This window comes from Salarias fasciatus, chromosome 9 (assembly GCF_902148845.1).
Source record: "Salarias fasciatus chromosome 9, fSalaFa1.1, whole genome shotgun sequence".
Taxonomy (NCBI): Eukaryota; Metazoa; Chordata; class Actinopteri; order Blenniiformes; family Blenniidae; genus Salarias; species Salarias fasciatus.
Genome location: NC_043753.1, coordinates 17972001 through 17992427, shown reverse-complemented (window position 1 = coordinate 17992427; position 20427 = coordinate 17972001). Strand labels below are relative to the sequence as shown.

Sequence of the window (20427 nt, the reverse complement as noted above, 5' to 3'; positions counted from 1 at the left end):
CCCCCGACCCCGACAGACCAAGGGAACTTGCACACCAAAGTGTGGAGCCCCCAGGCCAGCCAGGACCAGAGGACCCGGGCACAGTAACCCCAGTGTTGGACCAGGACCGACTCCCAGTGTGAAGGACCCCCCTGAGGAAACACTGGAATTAAACAGCTAAAACATAATAAAATATGACACGAAATTAAAATAAGATAATAAGATAGGATTATAAAGTAAAAAGTAGGGATGTGCGATACCACTTTTTTTCAGACTGATACCGAGTACGAGTACTTCATCTTCAGTACTCACCGATACCGATACTTTATATACATAAAATTTAAAATAATGCAAAGACAGATTATTTTTGAAAATGAATTTTATTTCTAATAAAAAGGCAGCACATGCCATGATGTTTAAGTCCAAAATAAGTCTGAAAAATAAAACAAACAACTCTGAGTTTACACTTATTTAAATGAAATTAAGTGCAAGATAAAACAATTTCCCTGAATTTTAAGTTTTTTTTTAAATGAACTGAATTACATGACGTAAACAAACAACTCTAAGTTATACACTTTATAAAATGAACTTATTTTAAAGGTTTTTAAATGAAATTAAGTGCAAGATAAAACAGTTTTCTCTGAGTTTTACACTTTACATAAACTAAGGTTTGTAAATTTACTAATTTTAATGATTTTTTTATGAACTTAAGTCAAAGATAGAACAACCCGAGTTTAAAGAGTTGCTCGTGTTATTTGTGCTGCTCTCGGATCTCTGCTCTTCAGTTTCTCGGTCTTCTGCAGAGTTTGCCGTCGAGTTGCTGCCGGAGTTTTCTTTTTTCCAGCACAGCAGCGTCAGACTCTCGCCCACAAGCTTCGCCCTGAGGCGTTTAAACAAATTAGTAGTGGTAAATGAACAACATCGCGCACCTCCTTTAGCAATTTTAGCATTGCAGAGTTTGCATTCTGCAAAGCTCGGCTCGTTTTCACTTATATAAATAATTTCCACACCGGCGGAGTTTTGGTGAGACGAGCAGCCGTTCTGGATTAATTTCTGTTGTCTCTGCTCTGGATGAGACTCATGGAGAAGTCAGCCCGCTGCAGTGGAGCCCTGCGCCTGTCAGGCCGACTCCGGAGAAGAGCTTCTTCCTCTTTCATGTTTGTCGGCAGCTTGCATCCCATTTGGTTGCACTACCGCCAACTGCTGGTGAGGAGGGCTTACTATGTGTGGGGTTTTAGCCTTAACAAGTACCCGATACTTTGAAATAAGGCCAGTATCGGCCCGATACCGATACCTGGTATCGGTACTCGCACATCCCTAGTAAAAAGTAAAACAAGTTGAAAGTGCATAATAAAATAGAATAAAATTACATAAATAAGAATGGAATAAGAGGACTATAAAAGGTCAGTTAAAAGCCTGATTAAAAAGGTGTGTTTTCAACCTCCCTTTAAAAATATCAACGGTCTCTGCGGTCCTGAGGTTCTCCGGCAGGCTGTTCCACAGGCGGGGGCCGTAGTGGCTGAAAGCCGCCTCGCCATGGGTTTTAGTTCTGGCTTTAGGAACACATAATAAGGCACTACCAGAGGACCTCAGGGCCTGCGAGGGTCGATAGGGTAAAATCAAGTCAGCTAAATAAGAAGGTGCAAGGCCATTAAGACATTTAAAAACTAATAAGAGAACTTTAAAATCGATTCTGAAGCGGACAGGGAGCCAATGCAGCGACTATAAAACTGGTGTAATGTGGGCCCGCCCCCTGGTCCTCGTCAGCACGCGTGCGGCTGCGTTTTGTAATAGCTGTAGGTTTGAAATATTCTTTTTGGGAAGACCAGAGAGCAAGGCATTACAGTAGTCTTATCTACAGGAGATAAAAGCATGCATTAGCACCTCTGTACTGGCCTGAGAGAGAAACGGGTGGACTCTGGCTATGTTCTTAAGATGATAAAATCCAATCTTAGTTATGTTTTTTATGTGTGGAATACAACTTAGCTCAGAGTCAAAAATCACACCCAGGTTTTTAACTGATTGTGCTGGTTTAAAATCCTGTAATTTTGGTAAAATCTTCTCTCTCTGACCTTCAGGACCGATAACTAAAACCTCAGTCTTGTCCTGGTTGAGCTGTAGGAAATTCACTGCCATCCATGACTTGATTTCTGAAATACAGTTAAAAAGGGTTTCTATTGGCCCTGAGTCATCAGGAGACACGGCGATGTACAGCTGAGTGTCGTCAGCGTAACTATGGAAACTGTTGCCGTGTCTCCTGATGACGTCTCCAAGTGGAAGCATGTAGAGATTAAAAAGTATGGGACCTAAAATTGAACCTTGGGGAACTCCACACCTAATTTCATGGGTTCCTGAGGAACAAGTATCCATACTTACATAAAAACATCAATCTGTGAGATAAGAACTGAACCAGTTAAGAACAGTACCAGAGAAGCCCTCCAGGTGACTCAATCTATTCATTAAAATGTGGTGGTCTACTGTGTCGAAGGCGGCACTCAGGTCCAGCAGAACCAACACTGTGAGCTTTTTATTATCTAAATTCCACCTGATATCATTTAAAATCTTTAAAAGGGCCGTCTCGGTACTGTGGTTTACTCTAAAACCAGACTGATGTCTTTCTAAAATGTTATTAATTATTACAAAAGTCACTGACTTGGTTAAAAACCAGTCTTTCTAAAACTTTACTTAAAAACGGTAAGTTGGATACTGGTCTGTAGTTATTAAAAACACCGGGGTCTAAATTGCTCTTCTTCAGAAGGGGCTTCACCACCGCCGTTTTAAAGGCAGTGGGGAAGACACCCATCTGAAGAGAGCTGTTCATGATATTTAAAATCTGTTCCTCAAGGAATCCATAAAGTGATTTAAAAAGTGGTGTGAGGATGGGATCTAAGAGGCAGGTTGTTGATTTTACTTGGGAGAAAACTCGACCAAGAGTCCTCGCGTCAACCAGGTCAAAACTGTCCAGTGTTTCCTCAGGCATGGACAACGGTTCAGCTGTGTTCACTGATAAAACCTGTTGGGGTAAAAGACTAGACCTGATGTCCATGATTTTAGTTCTGAAGTGGTCTGCAAAGTCTTCACAGAGAGCGTCTGTCAGCTCCTTAAAAACTTTATTAAAATTAGTGCCAGTTAAAATGTTGAAGGTAGAGAAGAGGAACCGGGGGTTGTCTTTATTGTCTGAAATAAGTTGAGAGAAGTGAGAAGTTCGGGCCTGTTTAACTGCATTATCGTAGATTTTGAGTTGTTGACGTAGAATGTCGTGATGTACAGTCAACTTGGATTTCCTCCACCTTCTTTCAGCTCTCCTGCAGTTTCTTTTCAGTTTGATGATTATATCATTTTTCCTCCACGGGGGTTTGGGGTGGCCCTTGATTGTTTTAGTTAAAAGTGGAGCTACTGAGTCCAGGCTGGACTTCAGTTTACTGTTAAAATCGTCAACGATAAAATCACAGGGTGCAGGTAAAATCACTGCAGGAGTGCTCTGTAAAATCTCTATAAAATCTGCAGCCACTTCAGGAGGAAGGTAGCGTCTCCTCACTGTTCTCACCGGGGCTTCCTGCTGGTTAAAACTGGTGATGTTAAAAAACACACAGAAGTGGTCAGACACAGCCAGGTCAACAACAGAGGACACACTGATGGACAGACCGTGGCTATAACCAGGTCCAGGGTGTGTCCTCTGTTGTGAGTTGGCTGTGCGACATGCTGTTTAAAATCTAAACAGTTTAAAAGTTTTAAAAATTCTCTGGACATATTGTCCGAGTTGTCATCAACGTGTAAGTTAAAATCACCAGTTATTAAAATTCTACTATATTTAGAATGGATTATTGTTAAAAGGTCTGAGAATTCACAAATAAAAAGACTAGAGTACTGAGGGGGTCTGTAGACTGTTAAACACAGGATCGGGGGACTGCTAAAAACAAAGGTGTGGTGCTCAAAGGATGTAAAACTGTTAAAAGCTACTGCACACGCACTAAATGAGGTTTTTAAAATGGAAGCAGTCCCTCCACCCCTCTTACCCTGTCTGGTTGAATATAAAAAGTTAAAACTCAGTGGGGAAGCCTCAGTGAGGATAACAGGTGCATCAATGCCAATCCATGTCTCAGTTAAAAGCAGACTGTCCAAGTTATTTTCTAAAATAAGATCGTTAATAATAAAGGATTTGTTTAAAAGAGAGCGCACATTCAGCAGGGCCATGTTAAAGCGATACTTCAACATTTTGGCAAATTGGCCCGTTTAGCGCAATTCATTAGTCATTTCGAACAGTATACTTACTTTTTTTGTGAGGGTGAGCTGTTGTTTATTCAGAGTTGAGTCGGGGAAGGTTTTCAGGACGGACACAATGGAAGTGGATGGTATTTTGGTTCCCCCTCGTCAAACTCATCAAATACACAATCCAACAACCCCAAAACACTTTGGTGGGCAAATTATAATCCGCACATTCACTACGCTGTGAAATATTAATGCAAAATTACGAGATTGAGTTGTTTATGCGAAGATTGCTAAGACGGAACTACTTGTCTGGGCGTAGTGATTTCAAAAGAAAAAGTAGTTCCCAGTATTTGCTTCAGTGTCGTAACGCTACAATATTATTTGTTGGTGTTCCACAGCGTAGTGAATGTGCGGATTATAACGTGTCCACCAAAGTGTTTTGGGGTTGTTGGATTGTGTATTTGATGAGTTTGACGAGGGGGAACCAAAATACCATCCACTTCCATTGTGTCCGTCCCGAAAACCTTCCCCGACTCGCCTCTGAATATAACAACAGCTCACCCTCACAAAAAAGTAAGTATACTGTTCAAAATGACTAAATAATTGCGCTAAATGGGCCAATTTGCCAGAATGTTGAAGTATCGCTTTAATGGTGGTGGGCGGGCTGGATGTGCGCTCTTGGTTAAGTTTCACTGTTAAAAGAGTCTTTTTGTGTTTAAGAACAGTCCGGGGGATGTGGTGTCTGCACGAGGTGATAATTGGGATGCTGTGGATAGTGTGTGGTGTGTCCGGGGGCAGTGAAGGTGTGTGAGGGGTGTGTGTGGCGTGTGGTGGATGGGGGGGGCTTGCAGGTAGTCAGTCAGCGGGGGATGTGTGAACTGTGTGCTGAATGTTACCTGCTAAAATGGAGCTGCCCAGCGTGCTCGGGTGAAGTCCGTCCTGATGATAAAAGCTGGGTGGTTCCAAAAAAGGTTAAAATTGTCAATGAAATAAAAGCTGGAGGCTGTGCAGGAGCGCTGAAGCCAGGTGTTTAAGCCGAGCAGTCTGGAGAAGCGTTCAGCGCCCCTGGAGAAGGTCGGCAAAGGTCCAGAGATAAAAACCGACATTCCACAGCTCTCCAACAGGATAAAAAGGTCTTCAAAATCCTGCTTGGTGACCTCCGACTGCCGCCGGGCCGTGTCGTTAGTGCCGACGTGGACGATGACCCGGCGGACAGTGGAGGGGAGGGACTGCAGGAGCTCCGGGAGATCATGGAGGATCGTGGGGACAGTAGCACCAGGAATACACCGCGTGATGGTATTAAAAAAGCGAATATTCCTGATGCTACTGTCCCCAACCAGGAGTGTCGTGGGGGAAAAGAGGGGACGGGGCGGGGGCGGCTGTGGGGCAACGTCGTGGGTGTCCGGGGCGGCGGTGTCAGTGCCCAGGGCTGGGGAGCACTCCGCCGGTGCAGCGACGCCGCCGGCAGCAACGCCGCCGGCAGCAACCTCACTGCCGGAGCGGTGTTCCTGGTCCTGGTCCTGGTTCTCCCCGTGGTGGAGCTCAGCCTCAGGCGGGCAGCGGAGGCCGCGGTCCGGGGCGATCGCCGCCGCTCTGGGACCGGCGGGGAGCGGCCTGGCTCCGTGGCCGCGGCGGGGACATCCTTCTCCGGGACAGCGGCCCGGAGCTCCTTCTCCGAGGCTGAGGTGGAGTTGGCCGCGGCCGCGGCGGAGTGATCCGTGGCCGCGGCGGGGAGCTCCTTCTCCGAGGCCGAGGTGGAGTGGGCCGCGGTGGAGGGAGCCGTTTCCGGGGCCGGGGTGTAGCGATCCAGGGCCGTGGCGGAGCGACGGCGGTGCTTAGTGGAGTCTGGTGGCGTGGCTTCCGGGGTGTCGTGGTGGCGAGCAGCGGACCCGCCAGAGGACGCGGGAGCAGCAGCGGCCGCAGCAGGCCGCGGACCCTCACCACCCGCTGGGCTGTCATATTGCGCCAGGGCGTGGAAGCGGTTCGAGAGGGGCAGTGGAGGCAAAGCCACAGTGGACTTAGGCTTGTGGCCCCGCACCACCACCTCCGCCCAGGAGCGCTGATGGTCCGGTGTTGAGCAGGAGGGAGCCCAGGGAGCTGGAGCGGTGGTGGTCATGAAGGACGTGATGATCATGGATTGTCCTTCGACCAGCGTCCGGGCCTGCTCCAGCAGATTGTCTTTTTCCCTGAGCTCCTCCGACAGCCGGCGGATGTCCTCCCTCAGGTCGGAGACGATCCTGTCCGCCTTCACGACCAGGGGGTGCAGGCGAGGTCCGCGGTGCAACGCTGCGGCCATGTTGGGCTGGCGGCACGGCCTCGCACACCGGTACCCACGGGCACACGCCTCAGTCCCTGGTGCCCGGGTTCACTACCGGTGTAACCGTGTCGTCGTCTTGCTGCCTCACCGCTCCTACCGGCTCGCCACTCCTGAGCCACTGCTCCGCCTCGGTTCCAAGTTTCAGTGCTGCTGCGCGTTGTGTCTCAGTGCTATTATGGGTGTGAATAATAATAAAGCAATTGAAAAAAATTAGAAAAACTAATTATTAAAATGATTTCATTTTTTTCCTATCAGCCCAGGGCAGGCATTGCCTCCCCTGCTTACCCTGACTGCACGTCACTGATAATGTGTTATACCGGGTGCTTAAAGTAAAGTGTTACCGAATATCTTTGCAACAAATTAAACGATGCAAGGTGGATCTATTTATCTTATTATTAGCCGTTATATGACTCACTGCTCTGTGTATTTCGAACCTCAGTGTCGACTGATGTCCTCTGGATCGGCCTGAATGACCAGCGGAGCCACATGCTGTTTGAATGGTCCGATAACTCCGACGTCACCTTCACCCAGTGGCTGAGCAGCGAGCCCTCTCACTCCGCCAGCTTCCAAGAAGACTGCGTCCTCATCAGGGGGAAGGTAACAACCGCCACCGTGAAAACAGACCAACTGAAAGGACTAGACAACATTAACACTGCATCAGCTCTGACGTTAGAAGGTTTCCCCTGCAGGATGGGAAGTGGGCAGATCACATCTGTGAGAAGACGTACGGTTACATCTGTAAGAAGAAAGGATCCACCAAGACAGCTGAAGGGATCCAGGAAGACGTCAACCCAGGATGCGTAACTGTGAGTGGTGATTTTTGAAAACAAGTATTATCATAGTCAAGTCAAGTCAAGTCAAGTCAGCTTTATTTATAGAGCACATTTACAAACGGCTTAGCCGCATCAAAGTGCTTCACATAGAGCAAAAAGACATTAAAAATGCATAAAATTCATAAAAAGAATCAGAAAAGCAAACTCAGACCTAATTGAAGGCCAGCGAAAAGAGGTGCGTCTTCAAGTGAGATTTGAAAATCCCTACGGACTCGGCTGCTCGGATGTGGGGGGGAAGGGAGTTCCAGAGTCGAGGGGCCGCTATAGAAAACGCTCTGTCTCCCCTAGTTTTCAACCTCGACCTGGGGATGACAAGAAGGCGCTGGTCAGCCGACCGTAGCGCTCTGGTCGGGGTGAAAGGGAGGAGAAGATCAGCCAGGTATGGTGGGGCAAGGTGGTGCAGAGATTTAAAAACTGTTAAGAGAATTTTAAAATCAATGCGGTAGCGGATGGGGAGCCAGTGGAGGGAAGCAAGAACCGGAGTAATGTGATTGTGTTTGCTAGTGCAGGTGAGGAGTCGAGCGGCCGCGTTCTGGAGTAACTGCAGGCGGTGAAGTTGGGCTTTTCCTATGCCGGTGTAGAGACTATTGCAGTAGTCCAGGTGGGATGTGACAAAGGCGTGGAGGGCCTGCTCTAACCCTGCCTGGGGAAGGTACGCTTTAATCTTTGCCAGGGTCCTCAGGTTAAAAAAGCTTCTTTTCACAACTGCACTAATCTGGTGCTCAAACTTAAAAGAACTGTCTAAGAACACACCCAGATTCTTAACCGCTGACTTAGAGTAACTGGCGAGAGAACCCAGGGTGTTGGTGTTGAGTGCTGAAGGGGTTTTGCCAAACACAATGACCTCTGTCTTCTCCTCGTTGAGGAAGAGAAAATTTGCTGACAGCCACGCCTTAATGTCCGACAGGCAGTTTTGCAAAGGCTGGAGAGCAGTGGGGTCATCGGCCTTAAAGGGGAGATACAGCTGGATATCGTCTGCATAGCAGTGGAAGGAGATATTGTGCTTTTTTATGATATCTCCTAAGGGCAGAATATACAGGAGAAATAGAATGGGGCCTAGGATGGAACCTTGTGGCACCCCACAGGAGAGGGGGGCTGCAGAAGAGGTGAAGTCTCCCAGTTGAACAGAGAAAGTCCTACCAGACAAGTAGGAATGGAAAAACTCCAGGACTGTACCTTTGATGCCCAGGTTTTCAAGGCGAGACAGCAAGATCTTGTGGTCCACTGTATCAAAGGCAGAGGTGAGGTCCAAGAGGACCAGGACCACAGGGCTACCTGAGTCCGCAGCCAGGAGCAGGTCATTCAGGACACTCAGGAGGGCAGTCTCTGTGCTGTGGCCAGATCTGAATCCCGACTGGAATTTTTCAAGGAGGTTGTTATTTCTTAGAAACAGTTGCAGCTGGGTGTAAACTACACGCTCAAGAACTTTAGAGAGGAAGGGCAGTTTGGAAATGGGCCTAAAGTTTGCCATGGTAAACGGGTCAAGGTTGGGCTTTTTTAAAAGAGGTTGCACCACAGCGTGCTTGAAGGCAGATGGGATACAGCCGGTGGACAGAATACTGTTGACTGTTAAGACGAGAAAGGGGGCAACTGAGTCAAAGACTGTTGGATCCTTGAGCAGACGCGAAGGAATACAGTCAGAGGGGCAGTTGGAAGGCTGCAGGTGTCTGACAACGGCAGAGAGGGAGGATAGTGAAACGGGCTCAAACTCTGAGAAAGTTGCTGACAGAGGCGGGGGAGGGATGAGGGGTGAGAAGGGGGCAGCGGGGGGCCTGAGTGCAGCTATCTTGCTGATAAAGTATTGTTGGAAACTATCACAGAGGGCAGGGGAGGGCATGACGGGGGGATCATTGCGAGGGTTGATGAGGGCATTCAATGTCCGAGAGAGAACCTGGGGTTTGTGACAGTTTGAGGAAATCAGAGTTGAAATGTGCTGTGACTTGGCATATTTCACAGCTCGTTGGTAGTCTGTCAGGGAGCTGCGGAGCATTTGAAGGGAAACGTGGAGATGGTCCTTCTTCCATTTGCGCTCAGCGCGTCTGCAGACGCGCCTGAGGGCACGTGTAGTGGCGTTCAGCCATGGTGTGGGCTGAGATTTTTTGCCCTTGAACTTGAGGGGGGCAATTGTGTCCAGAATTGACGTGCAAGCTGAAGAGAACATAGAAAGAAGGTCATCAGCAGGAGTACTGACTATAGAGTCTGGAGAAAATTGCTCGGCAGTAGATGCATTGAGACAGCGAGAAACCTGTTTGAGGGCCTTATAAGAACTACCTGTGCATTGTAGTGAGACAGAAAACAGAATAGGGGAGTGGTCAGAGAAAGCCATGGGACAGATTTCATTAACGGAGACGGAGACACCATGGGCTAGGATGAGATCGAGAGTGTGGCCCTTTTCGTGGGTGGGGCCATTAACAGCTTGAACGAGACTGAAAGAGTTAAGTAGGTTTGAAAAATCCCGGGACAGAGGCTGTGAGACACAACAAACATGGATATTAAAGTCACCGCAGATAATGAAATTGTCATATTTGACCACAAGCCCAGACACAAAATCAGCAAAGTCAGAGATGAAGTCCTTATTGAATTTGGGGGGCGGTAGACCACTGCACACAGAAGAGGTGGAGACAGGTTGAGTTCAAAAAGTTGCAGTTCAAAGCTATCAAAGCCGTTGTGAAGGATCTGGCGACAGTGAAAGGACGTCTTGAAGATGGAGGCAAGGCCTCCACCTCTCCCTGATGATCGGGGAGAATTTAGAAAACTGCAATTGGGTGGGCAGAGCTCAGAGAACGGCGTGTTATCTCCAGTGGTGAGCCAGGTCTCACAAAGAAACAGGAAATTTAGTGGGAGTAATACTTCACACTAAAAAATGTTGAGTTATTTGGTAACCCAATTTATGTGTTGCTGGTGTTGAGTTAAATTTTTGGGTTATTTCTATAAAGAGTAACCCATTTTCTGGGTTATAGGGCTATTATTTTAACCCAGTTTCTGGGTTTTCAAGGTTATGTACCATTTTTGGGTTGTTTTTCAGAGGATAACTCATTTTGGGTTAGGGGCTTGTTTTTTTTTTTTTTAATTAAAAAGCTATTTTTTTCTTGATGGGGGTATATTATGGAGTAATCTCAATAACATTATTTATAATCACACATCTTATGGACATAAAATGCGTCCTTTACCTTTTAAAGAGGTACTAAATACTTAAGCATGCTGTATGTGACTACTATGACCATACACAGCAATGTTGGTGGTATTACAGTAATAACCCTCTGGAGTCTGAGCCTGTTTTGGCCGTTTTTGAAATACTTTTGATTTTGCCTTTATAACACATAAAAAAAATGTTGCTTGGTATGTTTTTTTTCACCACAACCTCATCTATATGATCTGATAATTATTTTTTCATTTTGACCTACTTCACACCTAACTACACACTGGGCCTAAAAATACACAGAAATCATTAAATCTGAATTGAAAAAAATCTACTATTTATTCCAACTGTTTTGGAACTTGAAAAAGTAAATATAGGTTGCAATTAGGAACATATAAATGTAAAACTGAAATAAAGCAATACTCATACAAATATTTTCAATAAAAAGCATGTATATTTAGAGCCGTTTTTTACCTTGTCAGCTGCAACTCTTTGAAACAAACTCAGTGCAAAATCATACAGAGAGTTACACCAGTGTTTTGCATACCCAAAGTCTCAAATAACTGTTCCCAGAGTTCCAAATAGTGCAAATGTAACATAAGAGGTAAATAAACAAAAAGAAAAAAAGTCTTGAAATAGTCCCTCGCCATCACTGTAGCTGGAAATGGCACGGATGTAATAGTGTTCTGTTTCAAGTAATCTGCAATGCTCAGCAGTGACACCAGCGATGTGCATGTAAGGAGCCCAAGGAACTTGTAGAGTTCCTCAACTTCAACATCAGCCCAGCTGTGCTTCTTCCCCATTTCTTTGCTCTTTGCTGCATGCAATCAACAATTTTACCTGTGGGACCAATAAAGTATTTTTGATTCTGAGACTGCCCACCGAGCACAGACACATATCTGGCACCATCAACAAGGGAAGAGCTAGAATAAGATGTGGTGAGAGGGATACAACAAGAAAGGGGCATTAAAAGGTGAAGGAAAAACGAGGGATTTGGGAGAGGTGGAGCGTAGAAAGGCCTCCACGATGACCTGTGTTGCATAAGGCACTTAAAAGGAGTTCCAGTTTTTGGTAAGTATCAGATTTAACTTGAGTTTCTATCATCTCCCGTTGACCTGTTTTTGCCAGAGCGCATAAGTGTATTGTTGTGGCGTAGCGGGGGTCGCTAGGGGCGCTAGAGGGGTGCTGCCCTGCAGGCTGTGTTCCGCCGCAAAGGACCCTGGGAAACGGGACTCAGTTTTGGGCTGTTTCGGGCCAGTTTCTGTGTGTGTTTGGGTTTGTCTGTGTTTCCTTTTGTTGTGGGTGTGTTTCTTTATTGTTGTTCTGTGCTGTTGCCATGTTTTCCTTTACTTTTATTTCATTTATGTGTGCACCGTGGGTCAGGGGGACCTTTGGGGGAGGGACGTGGCCTGCGCCTTCTGGTGCACATTGAGTTACTTGTAGCAATAAACTTGTGCGCTTGTAAAAGTAAAGATCAGACGCAGTCGTCCTTCGCTGTGTCCGCCGCTCATTGAAATTCACCACACTATCTTTATAATAATGGAATAAAAATGATCCCGATAAGTCATTGGGAAGGACCAGCAGTAAAATGTATTTATTATTATTATTATTATGATTATTATTACAATTATTCCTCACCCAACTATTGGGAGCGCTAAATTGCGCAACCCAATAGCTGGATGAGGAATAACCCAACATTTTCGTTGGCATAACCCAACTTTTGGGTTAAATAATTCAACCCAAGAATTGGGTTTCAAAAAAAGAACCCAACCTGTTGGGTTAAAATAACCCAAAAAAGGGGTTCATCCTTTTCTGAACCAGCAGTTGGGTTAAAATTGGGTTATTTTCTAACCCAACTGTTTTTAGTGTGTTGATATCACAGTGTTTTGACTTTTCAGGGCTCTGTCAGGTTCGGTTCATATTGTTACAACAGCGGAGTGGAAACAAAAACGTTTGAAGAGGCAAAGCAGGCGTGCTCACAGGCTGGGGCCAGTCTGGTGGATATAACTGACAGGTATTGCACCGTGATGTGAAGATCTCATACAGAATCAAGAATTCTGTAATTTTGAGATTAATTTCGAAGGAAATTCACAGATAAAGAACTTTCTCATAATTTTACCTTCTCGCTTTCCTGTTTCTGTGCATTTCATTGCAGATATGAGAATGCTTTCTTGGTGAGTTTAGTGGGTTTGAGGCCAGAGAAGTATTTCTGGATGGGTCTTTCCAACACAGACGACAAAAGCACGTTCAAGTGGACGGTGAGAAGAAAAGTTACCTTCACTCATTTCAATGCAGGAATGCCAGGTAAGCTAAACAAACTTCTAACATTCATCATTTAGAGATAAGATCCAATAATCCCAAAGGGTAGAATAATGTTTTAAAATATAAACAAATTAAAAAGGTTTATAATATAACATAAGCAATAAATTTGATTTTGAAATCAAAATATTCTACAATGTCACAAAAATATCTTGACATTTTGAACTTGAGAAAACAAACCTCAAGAAAAGTTGCGAGAACACAATGTTGACTTGTCTGACACGTCGTTGATGTGATTGTGCATCACTGTTGAGCATTGTCAAGATAAAATAAGGTCTTCTCTTAAAAAAGGCTCAAGAAACTGTCTTGAAAACGATACAAAATGAGTCTTTATTCAGGGTGGAAATAAAGGACAAAAACATTCAGGGATTGTTAAATCTGCTTTCAGCAGAGTCACTGCTGGTCCTGTTTTTGGATGCTTGAAGTTCGTGACATTGTACATCTTTCAATTCAGTTTATTTGTATATATATATATATATATATATATATATATATATATATATATATATATATATATATATATATATATATATATATGTATATTTTTTTTTTTTTTTTTTTTTTTTTGCGAAAAAGACAGACATCAGGGATGTGTTGCAATGACAACTGGGATGTTTGCCGGGCTTTGGGACGTCATCAGCTGCAGCAGGAAGGAGAACTATATCTGCAAGAAGGGGGCCGAGGGTGTGCACATGACAACAGTTCCACCCACCACTCCGACCCTGAACTGTGCGTCCAGCTGGAACCCTGTCGCTGGCAGAAACGCCTGCTACAAGGTAGGAAAATAAATACAGCAGTGAAAGTTGTGCTGCTTGAAGGGATTACAGTCAGGTCGGCACCAGTCCAAGTCGGCACTGGCCAACTCAGCACCGCCTCCGGGATAGTCAAGTTGGCATCAAAGCCAAGTCGGCCTCGCAGAGGGGGGGGGGGGGGGGGGGGGGCTCTCAAGTGGCCGAGTTGGTCGGTGCCGACTTCACTGTAAGCTGCTTACCAACTCGGCCAAAAGCCTCTTTATTTTTTTATCACAATGTGGCTGCGGCGCGACGATTTGCACAGTTTTTTTTCGCGCCGGCTGCGCCACTTCTCCTCACGTAGCAGGCGGGGGACTGGAGGACAAACTGTGTGATTATGGTGACTGACAGGTTAGAGGTGGATGATGTACCCGGAGCTTCATGTTTGACATCTTGTTTGAACGAGTAGCTTAGCTACGAGCGCGCAGCGCGAGCGGCTGTCTGGTCATGTGACCAGATGGGAGCATACCTGTTCCCCACAGAAGGGTCCTATGTTCCCCGCTTTTCTCCAAAAGGGTCGTATGTTCCCCGCTTTGTATGGGACCGGGGAACATAGAACCCTTTTTCTAAATACGGGTCCTATGCTCCCCGCCATGCACTGAAAGTGTCTGCTTGTACAGCGCAGAACCTGCAGTGACGCATGGAAGCGCTCACGCGTCACCTCCAGGTGTAGAGAATTACTGTAGACTACTGTCAGTTTACAACTAAATTATAATAACATAAATGGTGTGAAAAATAAACTAATGTAATAATAAATCTCAGCACAACAGTGAACACGGTAGTTGACAGCAGGAGCACTGCAGCGTCTCCAGAGGTGCCAATTATAGATTCAGGTAAAATATTATATCCTCCATCAAAGCACAGCAAACCATGTATTTTTCGTTTCCAAAAATCAATTTTAGAACGAACATATTTTCTGAATAAATACCTTTGTCCCGTGGAGCCTGCAGTCCCAGAATCAAATGACCAGGGTGAGGACGGGACGGTGTGCGGGGGTGTCCGTCCTGGTGCGCAGCCGGGGAGACTTATTTTACTCATTTTAATATGTTCTTGATTATTATTGACGGTTGATAATACAACTATTTTGTGTGTGTTGGCGTGTGTGTGCGTGTTTATCAGGGAAATGAGTGCGCAGAGTGTGAGTAAAAGAGGTGACGCTGCTGAAATGCGCACCGTAAAAATTAAATACATTTTAAAAGCTGATTTGAGGCATTAATAAAGCAGACATGAGGCATTAAAAGGTTTGCTGATACTGCTGGCTTAATATTTTGTTTCTTTATCTTAATTTCTGATACATTAGATTACAGAAAAACAACCTGTTGTGCTCCTGCGCAAAAACACAGTAAAATGTATGACTGTCTGGCTGACCGTTGCGGCCTTTGGAGGGCGTGTAAGAATGCTGGCAGTTCCAGTGTTAATCGTTTTAGTTCTAGTGTTAATCATTATTTCCCTCCTTTCTGATATTGATGTTCGTCTCCACAATTAGGAATAAGCGGAGAGCTCATTCCCTCAGGTTATTTATTCATTTCGGCATCTCCGTCAGCGTGAACCCCAAACCCTCTCTCGTGCATGCAGCAGACTGTGAGGACTGTGATGAGCCTGTCAGAAAAATAAAGTTTTCAGTACGGAGGAGGGAAACATAGTTAAATGTCTTAGAATTTGACATCCGCATTTGATAATCAGACAGCTTATTCATGTGGTTGTTTTTTTTCTGTTTTGTGTTTGTTTGTTTTTTCTTTTGAGCGGATAGTCAGACAAACACGAGCTGCTTATTTAAATCACTAAATATCTTAAATCATTATTTTTGTCCGCAGATTGGATAGTTTACACCAGAATAAAAACATGTTTCGCTGTGATGAGGAAAAGTTTCATTATACGTCCGCTCTGCCCACTCTGAAGGCACAGCCTCCTTGAATTTTTTTTTATTTAAATTTGTATTAAATTTTTTATCAAATATTTTATTATATTTCACTGTTTACATCAACTAGGTTGGTGCAAATGCAAATCTGCGCTCTCGCTGCGGCAAAAAACAAACAACGAAAAAAACTACATCCGAGTGCATCGTCAAAAAACTGCAAATCGACGCGCTGCAGCCGCATCGTGATCCAAAAAAAAAAAAAAAAAGAGGCTTTTGGCCGAGTTGGTAAGCAGCTCACAGTCAAATCGGTAACGACCAACTCGGCCACTTGAGAGCCCCCCCGCGAGGCCAACTTGGCTTTGATGCCGACTTGACTGTATCCCGGAGGCTGTGCCGAGTTGGCCAGGGCCGACTTGGATTGGTGCTGACCTGACTGTATCCCTACTTGAAGTACATAACACTGATCTTTTTCTATTCATCAAATAGTTTTACAAGAACGCAAACAACGTCAAGAAGACTTGGCAGGAATCCAATGACTTCTGCCAGGCCATTGGAGGAACCCTGATGAGCATTCACAGTTCGGATGACCTGAGGTGCCGCTTATACTCTGTGATGTACATCAGAATTCAGGCCAGAAAAACAAAGGTAACGATCGGGTAATCTGTGCTTCTGTTTTCCAAAGGTTGTACAGAGGTGAGCCAGCTTGGATAGGCCTCACCTACCGTGGCGTGCGTGAAGGTTTTGTCTGGAGTGATGGATCGCCTGTAAGTGGCGCTTCACTTTTACAGAAAGTGATACTCTCCAATGTTGACATCCCAGTGTACAATGATGTGCGTTTCCCAAAAAAACTGTGATTTAGTTCGCCTATGAGAACTGGGGACACGGGGAACCAAACAACCACAATGACAATGAACTCTGCACAGAGATCCAGTTGTACGGCGGTTATGGACAGCATTGGAACGATCGGCACTGCGACGCCTACAACAACTGGATCTGCCAGATACGTAAAGGTAACACTGGCAGAGACAGTCTTGAAAGAGAAGTTCAGATATTAAATAAAGCATTTCCCTGTCGTTTGGGGCGAGTACTGTGATTCTTATGTTTTCAGGAGTGGAACCCAAACCTGAGCCTGTAATTGTGGAACCAGGTAGGTTTGGCTAGCTTTGTTTATCATTGCCGTAGCATAAGTACAGCCCTGGTGTGCTCTAAATGACTCCTAACGCCAGTTTTCTCTTTACAGTATACAACAAAACAGATGACGGGTGGCTGATATATAACGACACGCAGTACTTCATCAACAATGATAAACTGGCGATGGAACATGCTCGAGCCTACTGCAGGACAAACTTCGGTGATCTTGCCGTCATCACAGGAGAAAGCGAGAGGAAGTTTCTTTGGAAACAGGCAAGAAAAGCTCATGCTTCATCAAAATGTAGCAACATGGAATGAGAATTCAAAGATTCTGTGTGCAAAAGTTTGACATCAAAGCATTTGTCATCTTAACTTTCAATTAGATATCTAGAGGCTCACACGGACAGTACTACATTGGCATGACAGTGAACTTGGATAAATCATTTAGGTAAATCAATCTACTTGATATCAGGAGTTCCAGAAAATCACCACTGATCAGTTCATTCAATAATGTCATGAGGATGATGCATCATTCATTTTCTTATTCTATTTCCAGCTGGTTAGATGGGACTCCAGTGACGTATACTGCATGGGAGCACAATGAGCCTAACTTCGCAAACAACGATGAAAACTGTGTCACAATGTACATGAGCATGGGTCAGTCAAATGCAAGGACGCTCCATTTATTTTGATCGGTTCAAAAAAGAGTAATTTCTCATTGATCACATTTTCTGAACATTTCCATTAACTCTGTATATTTAGGATACTGGAATGATATCAATTGTGGTTTGGAGTTCCCCTCCATTTGTAAAAGAAGCAGCCATTCAATCAATACAACAATGGTCCCAACCACAGTTCCTAAAGCAGGATGTGCGCCAGAGTGGCTGTCTTTCCAAAGTAAGGTAATAATAAATTAATATATAGTTTTTGTCTAAATGGCATGTAAGTCATTGATCTCGAAAAGTTTCCCCCTCCTTTTATTTGGGATTGAAAATTACTGTTGTGTTATTATTACAAATAAAAGTTAAAAATGTCTCTTTTTGACACAGTGCTACAAAATAGTCACAGGGAAGGACAATAAGAACTGGCAGGACGCAAGGAAATACTGCCACGACCAGGGAGGGAATCTGGTTTCTATCCTGAATGACAGAGAGCAAGGTGATCAATGTGCAGAATCCTGAAATCACCTTTCTGAATAAAACCGTTTTCCTTATTGTTTCATCCTTTTTCCCCATCATGAGTTTCTCATTTCTTTCTTCGTAGCATTCCTAACAACACAGATGCTCCACCACAACCAAGACTTGTGGATTGGCATGAATGACGTCAACTGGGAAATGCATTTTGTGTGGACAGACGGCAGAGCCATTAAGTACACCAACTGGGCCAAAGGGCACCCAACATCAGCACCCGATGGTCGCTATTTTATGGAAGAGGTTATCTATCACTCTGTGACTGACAGAGGGTTCAAGTCTTTGCCATGAAGCTATTGCTGGATTCTAAACAGTCAAAATTAAACAAAGTTGATCATTATTGCTATTAATATTGTTCCATTTTTTGAATGATTAAAGTGTAGGTTAGCATTTAAAAGACACACATTAGGTCAACTGATTTTCTAAAAATTCAATGATGGTATGAATTTTGGAGGAAAACAAAGCCTGCGTAAAGTTTCTAGCAAGCAGCCTGAATGAATGTGATGACATTCCAGGGGAAGTGATGCACCTTTCTCTGCCCGATAGGCGTTTGACTGTGTGATGATGGTGGGGAGCGTCTCCAAAATAATAGGACAATGGAAGGTAGAGGACTGCAACACAAATCTCGGCTTCATCTGCAAGAGGAACGGCGGTAAGTGAGATTTTATCGGGACCATGTGGGCAGGAATTAGTAGTTACTAAATGTAACTCCAGTTCTACGAGTGTATGCTTACGGCCCGAACGCACTGGACGCGGAAGCGCCGCGCACGGTAGCGCCGCGCACAGCGCTTCTGATCGCCTCCCATGTTAACCTATCTAACCGGCCGCACCAACGCGCAGTGGAGTGCTGCGCGCGCCGCGGCTCGCGCTCTGCTGCGCGCCCGCTCCGCTTCGTTCTATTTTTCACGCGAGCCGCGAGCGCCGGGAGCGCCATATGTCAAGCTGGATCAAGCAGATCGGACCAGACAGGAAGTCGGAAACAGAAAAGGCAAGAGAAACCGGTCAATTTTCAAAATATAACAAATTAAATAACGATTAGTTACGGGCGGTGTTGCTCGTCCGTCTATAATTTGTCACTTGGGTCTAATCAGATGGACACACAAACAGACATACGCATGTACGCACCCAAACACACACACACACACACACACACACACACACACACTTGTATTTCTATCCTTGTGGGGACCGTCCATTGACTCCCATTCATGTCTGGCCCCTAACCCTGACCCTTACCCTAACCCTAACCCACACCACAACAAAGCCTAACCCTAAAGAAATGTTTTTGCACTTTTACTTTTTTCAGTAACACCAACATGGTCAAGAAAACACTGTTTCTCCTACTTAGGACCAGAAAAAGGTCCCCACAAGGCACGTCGTTCCACGTTTTGCTATCCTTGTGGGGACATTTGGCCCCGACAAGGATAGAAATACAAGAACACACACACACACACACACACACACACACACACACACACACACACACACACACACAGCGACAGACATTCACGTGATGCAGAAAAAAAGAGGACAGGAGGAGAAAAAGTCTCTCCACAGGTCACCAAAACACACACATCCATACTGGCAGAGCGAGGCAGAGCGAGACAGAGGGAACAGGGAACAAACGTGAAAACCGAGAGCTGACGGAGCGAGCCGAGTGCAGCCGATGTCTGACCAGCGCGGAGAGCGCAGGCGCCTCCAGTGCGAACAGCCAAGCGCCGGCGCGGAGACGCGCGCGGCGCCTCCGCTACACTTCCGCGTCCAGTGCGTTCCCGGCGTTAGCCCACCTACTGGCTTCGCTATTGGTATAAACCAAGGCGGAGGCTGTAGGGGATGAGTGTACCCCCAGCTGGCATGCTGACAGGAGTGGTGCAGAAAAGCGGAAGTAAACAAACCGAACGTCAGAACGGCCGAAACAACTTCCAGGAGAAAATGATGCGAGCAGCCTGACCGAGGCGCTGCCCAAAAGTGCACAAGCATCGTCAAGCAACACAAACATGCCGACCGGGGCGAAGCCACAGCAGCACGCGAAGAAAACCCTGGCTCGTGACCCCCACGGGGCGTGGCAGCCGGGCCACGAAGACCAGCATGATTAGGCGACAGAACCCCCGTTCTCGCTGAGAACCGACATGGCCACAGTGTCCGTGCACATGTCCATCAGATATGAATGCACAAAGGTGGACGCGGACGCCCCGGAGGCAGCCTGGCAGATGTCACCCACCGTGACACCTCTGCACAGGGCCGCAGAAGCAGCCACACTCATTGTGGAATGAGCACGAATAACCGCCGGCGGCGGAAGATTCTGCGCCTCATAAGCAGCTGCAATAGCGCCCCCCACCCAGTGGGTGAGACGCTGGGAGGACAGTGGGGCTGCATGCCCCCTGGCCCCGTATCGCACAAACAGCTGGTCCGTAGTGTGAAAACCAGCTGTGCGCTCAACGTCGAGACGTAGAACCCTGACGGGGCAAAGCAACCGCAGCCACGCGTCGTCATCAGACGAACCAGGCAGGGAGCAAAGCGTCCTGATCCGGATCACTCGCGACCGAAAATCCAAAGTGATCTCCTTGGCATGAAGGGCCGGATTAGTCCAAAGGTCCACGAGACCCCCATCCGGGCTGAACACCATGCAGGATGGGTGGACCAACAGAGCGCAGAGATCCC

General features: G+C 45.9%; 1 protein-coding gene across 1 annotated transcript in view; it reads left to right on the top strand.

Annotated features, from left to right (window-relative positions):
- The window catches only part of LOC115394021 (macrophage mannose receptor 1-like), a 35694-nt gene that overhangs the window by 7115 nt on the left and 8152 nt on the right, over positions 1–20427 (top strand). Inside the window, exons 8-23 of the mRNA XM_030099136.1 lie at positions 6945–7102; positions 7195–7311; positions 12376–12491; positions 12633–12781; positions 13373–13572; positions 15932–16038; positions 16128–16209; positions 16305–16455; positions 16554–16592; positions 16686–16849; positions 16960–17024; positions 17133–17233; positions 17339–17478; positions 17626–17734; positions 17840–18009; positions 18313–18418. Of these exons, the coding sequence (XP_029954996.1) occupies positions 6945–7102; positions 7195–7311; positions 12376–12491; positions 12633–12781; positions 13373–13572; positions 15932–16038; positions 16128–16209; positions 16305–16455; positions 16554–16592; positions 16686–16849; positions 16960–17024; positions 17133–17233; positions 17339–17478; positions 17626–17734; positions 17840–18009; positions 18313–18418 (1974 nt within the window). The remainder of the gene's footprint in view (positions 1–6944; positions 7103–7194; positions 7312–12375; positions 12492–12632; positions 12782–13372; positions 13573–15931; positions 16039–16127; positions 16210–16304; positions 16456–16553; positions 16593–16685; positions 16850–16959; positions 17025–17132; positions 17234–17338; positions 17479–17625; positions 17735–17839; positions 18010–18312; positions 18419–20427) is intronic.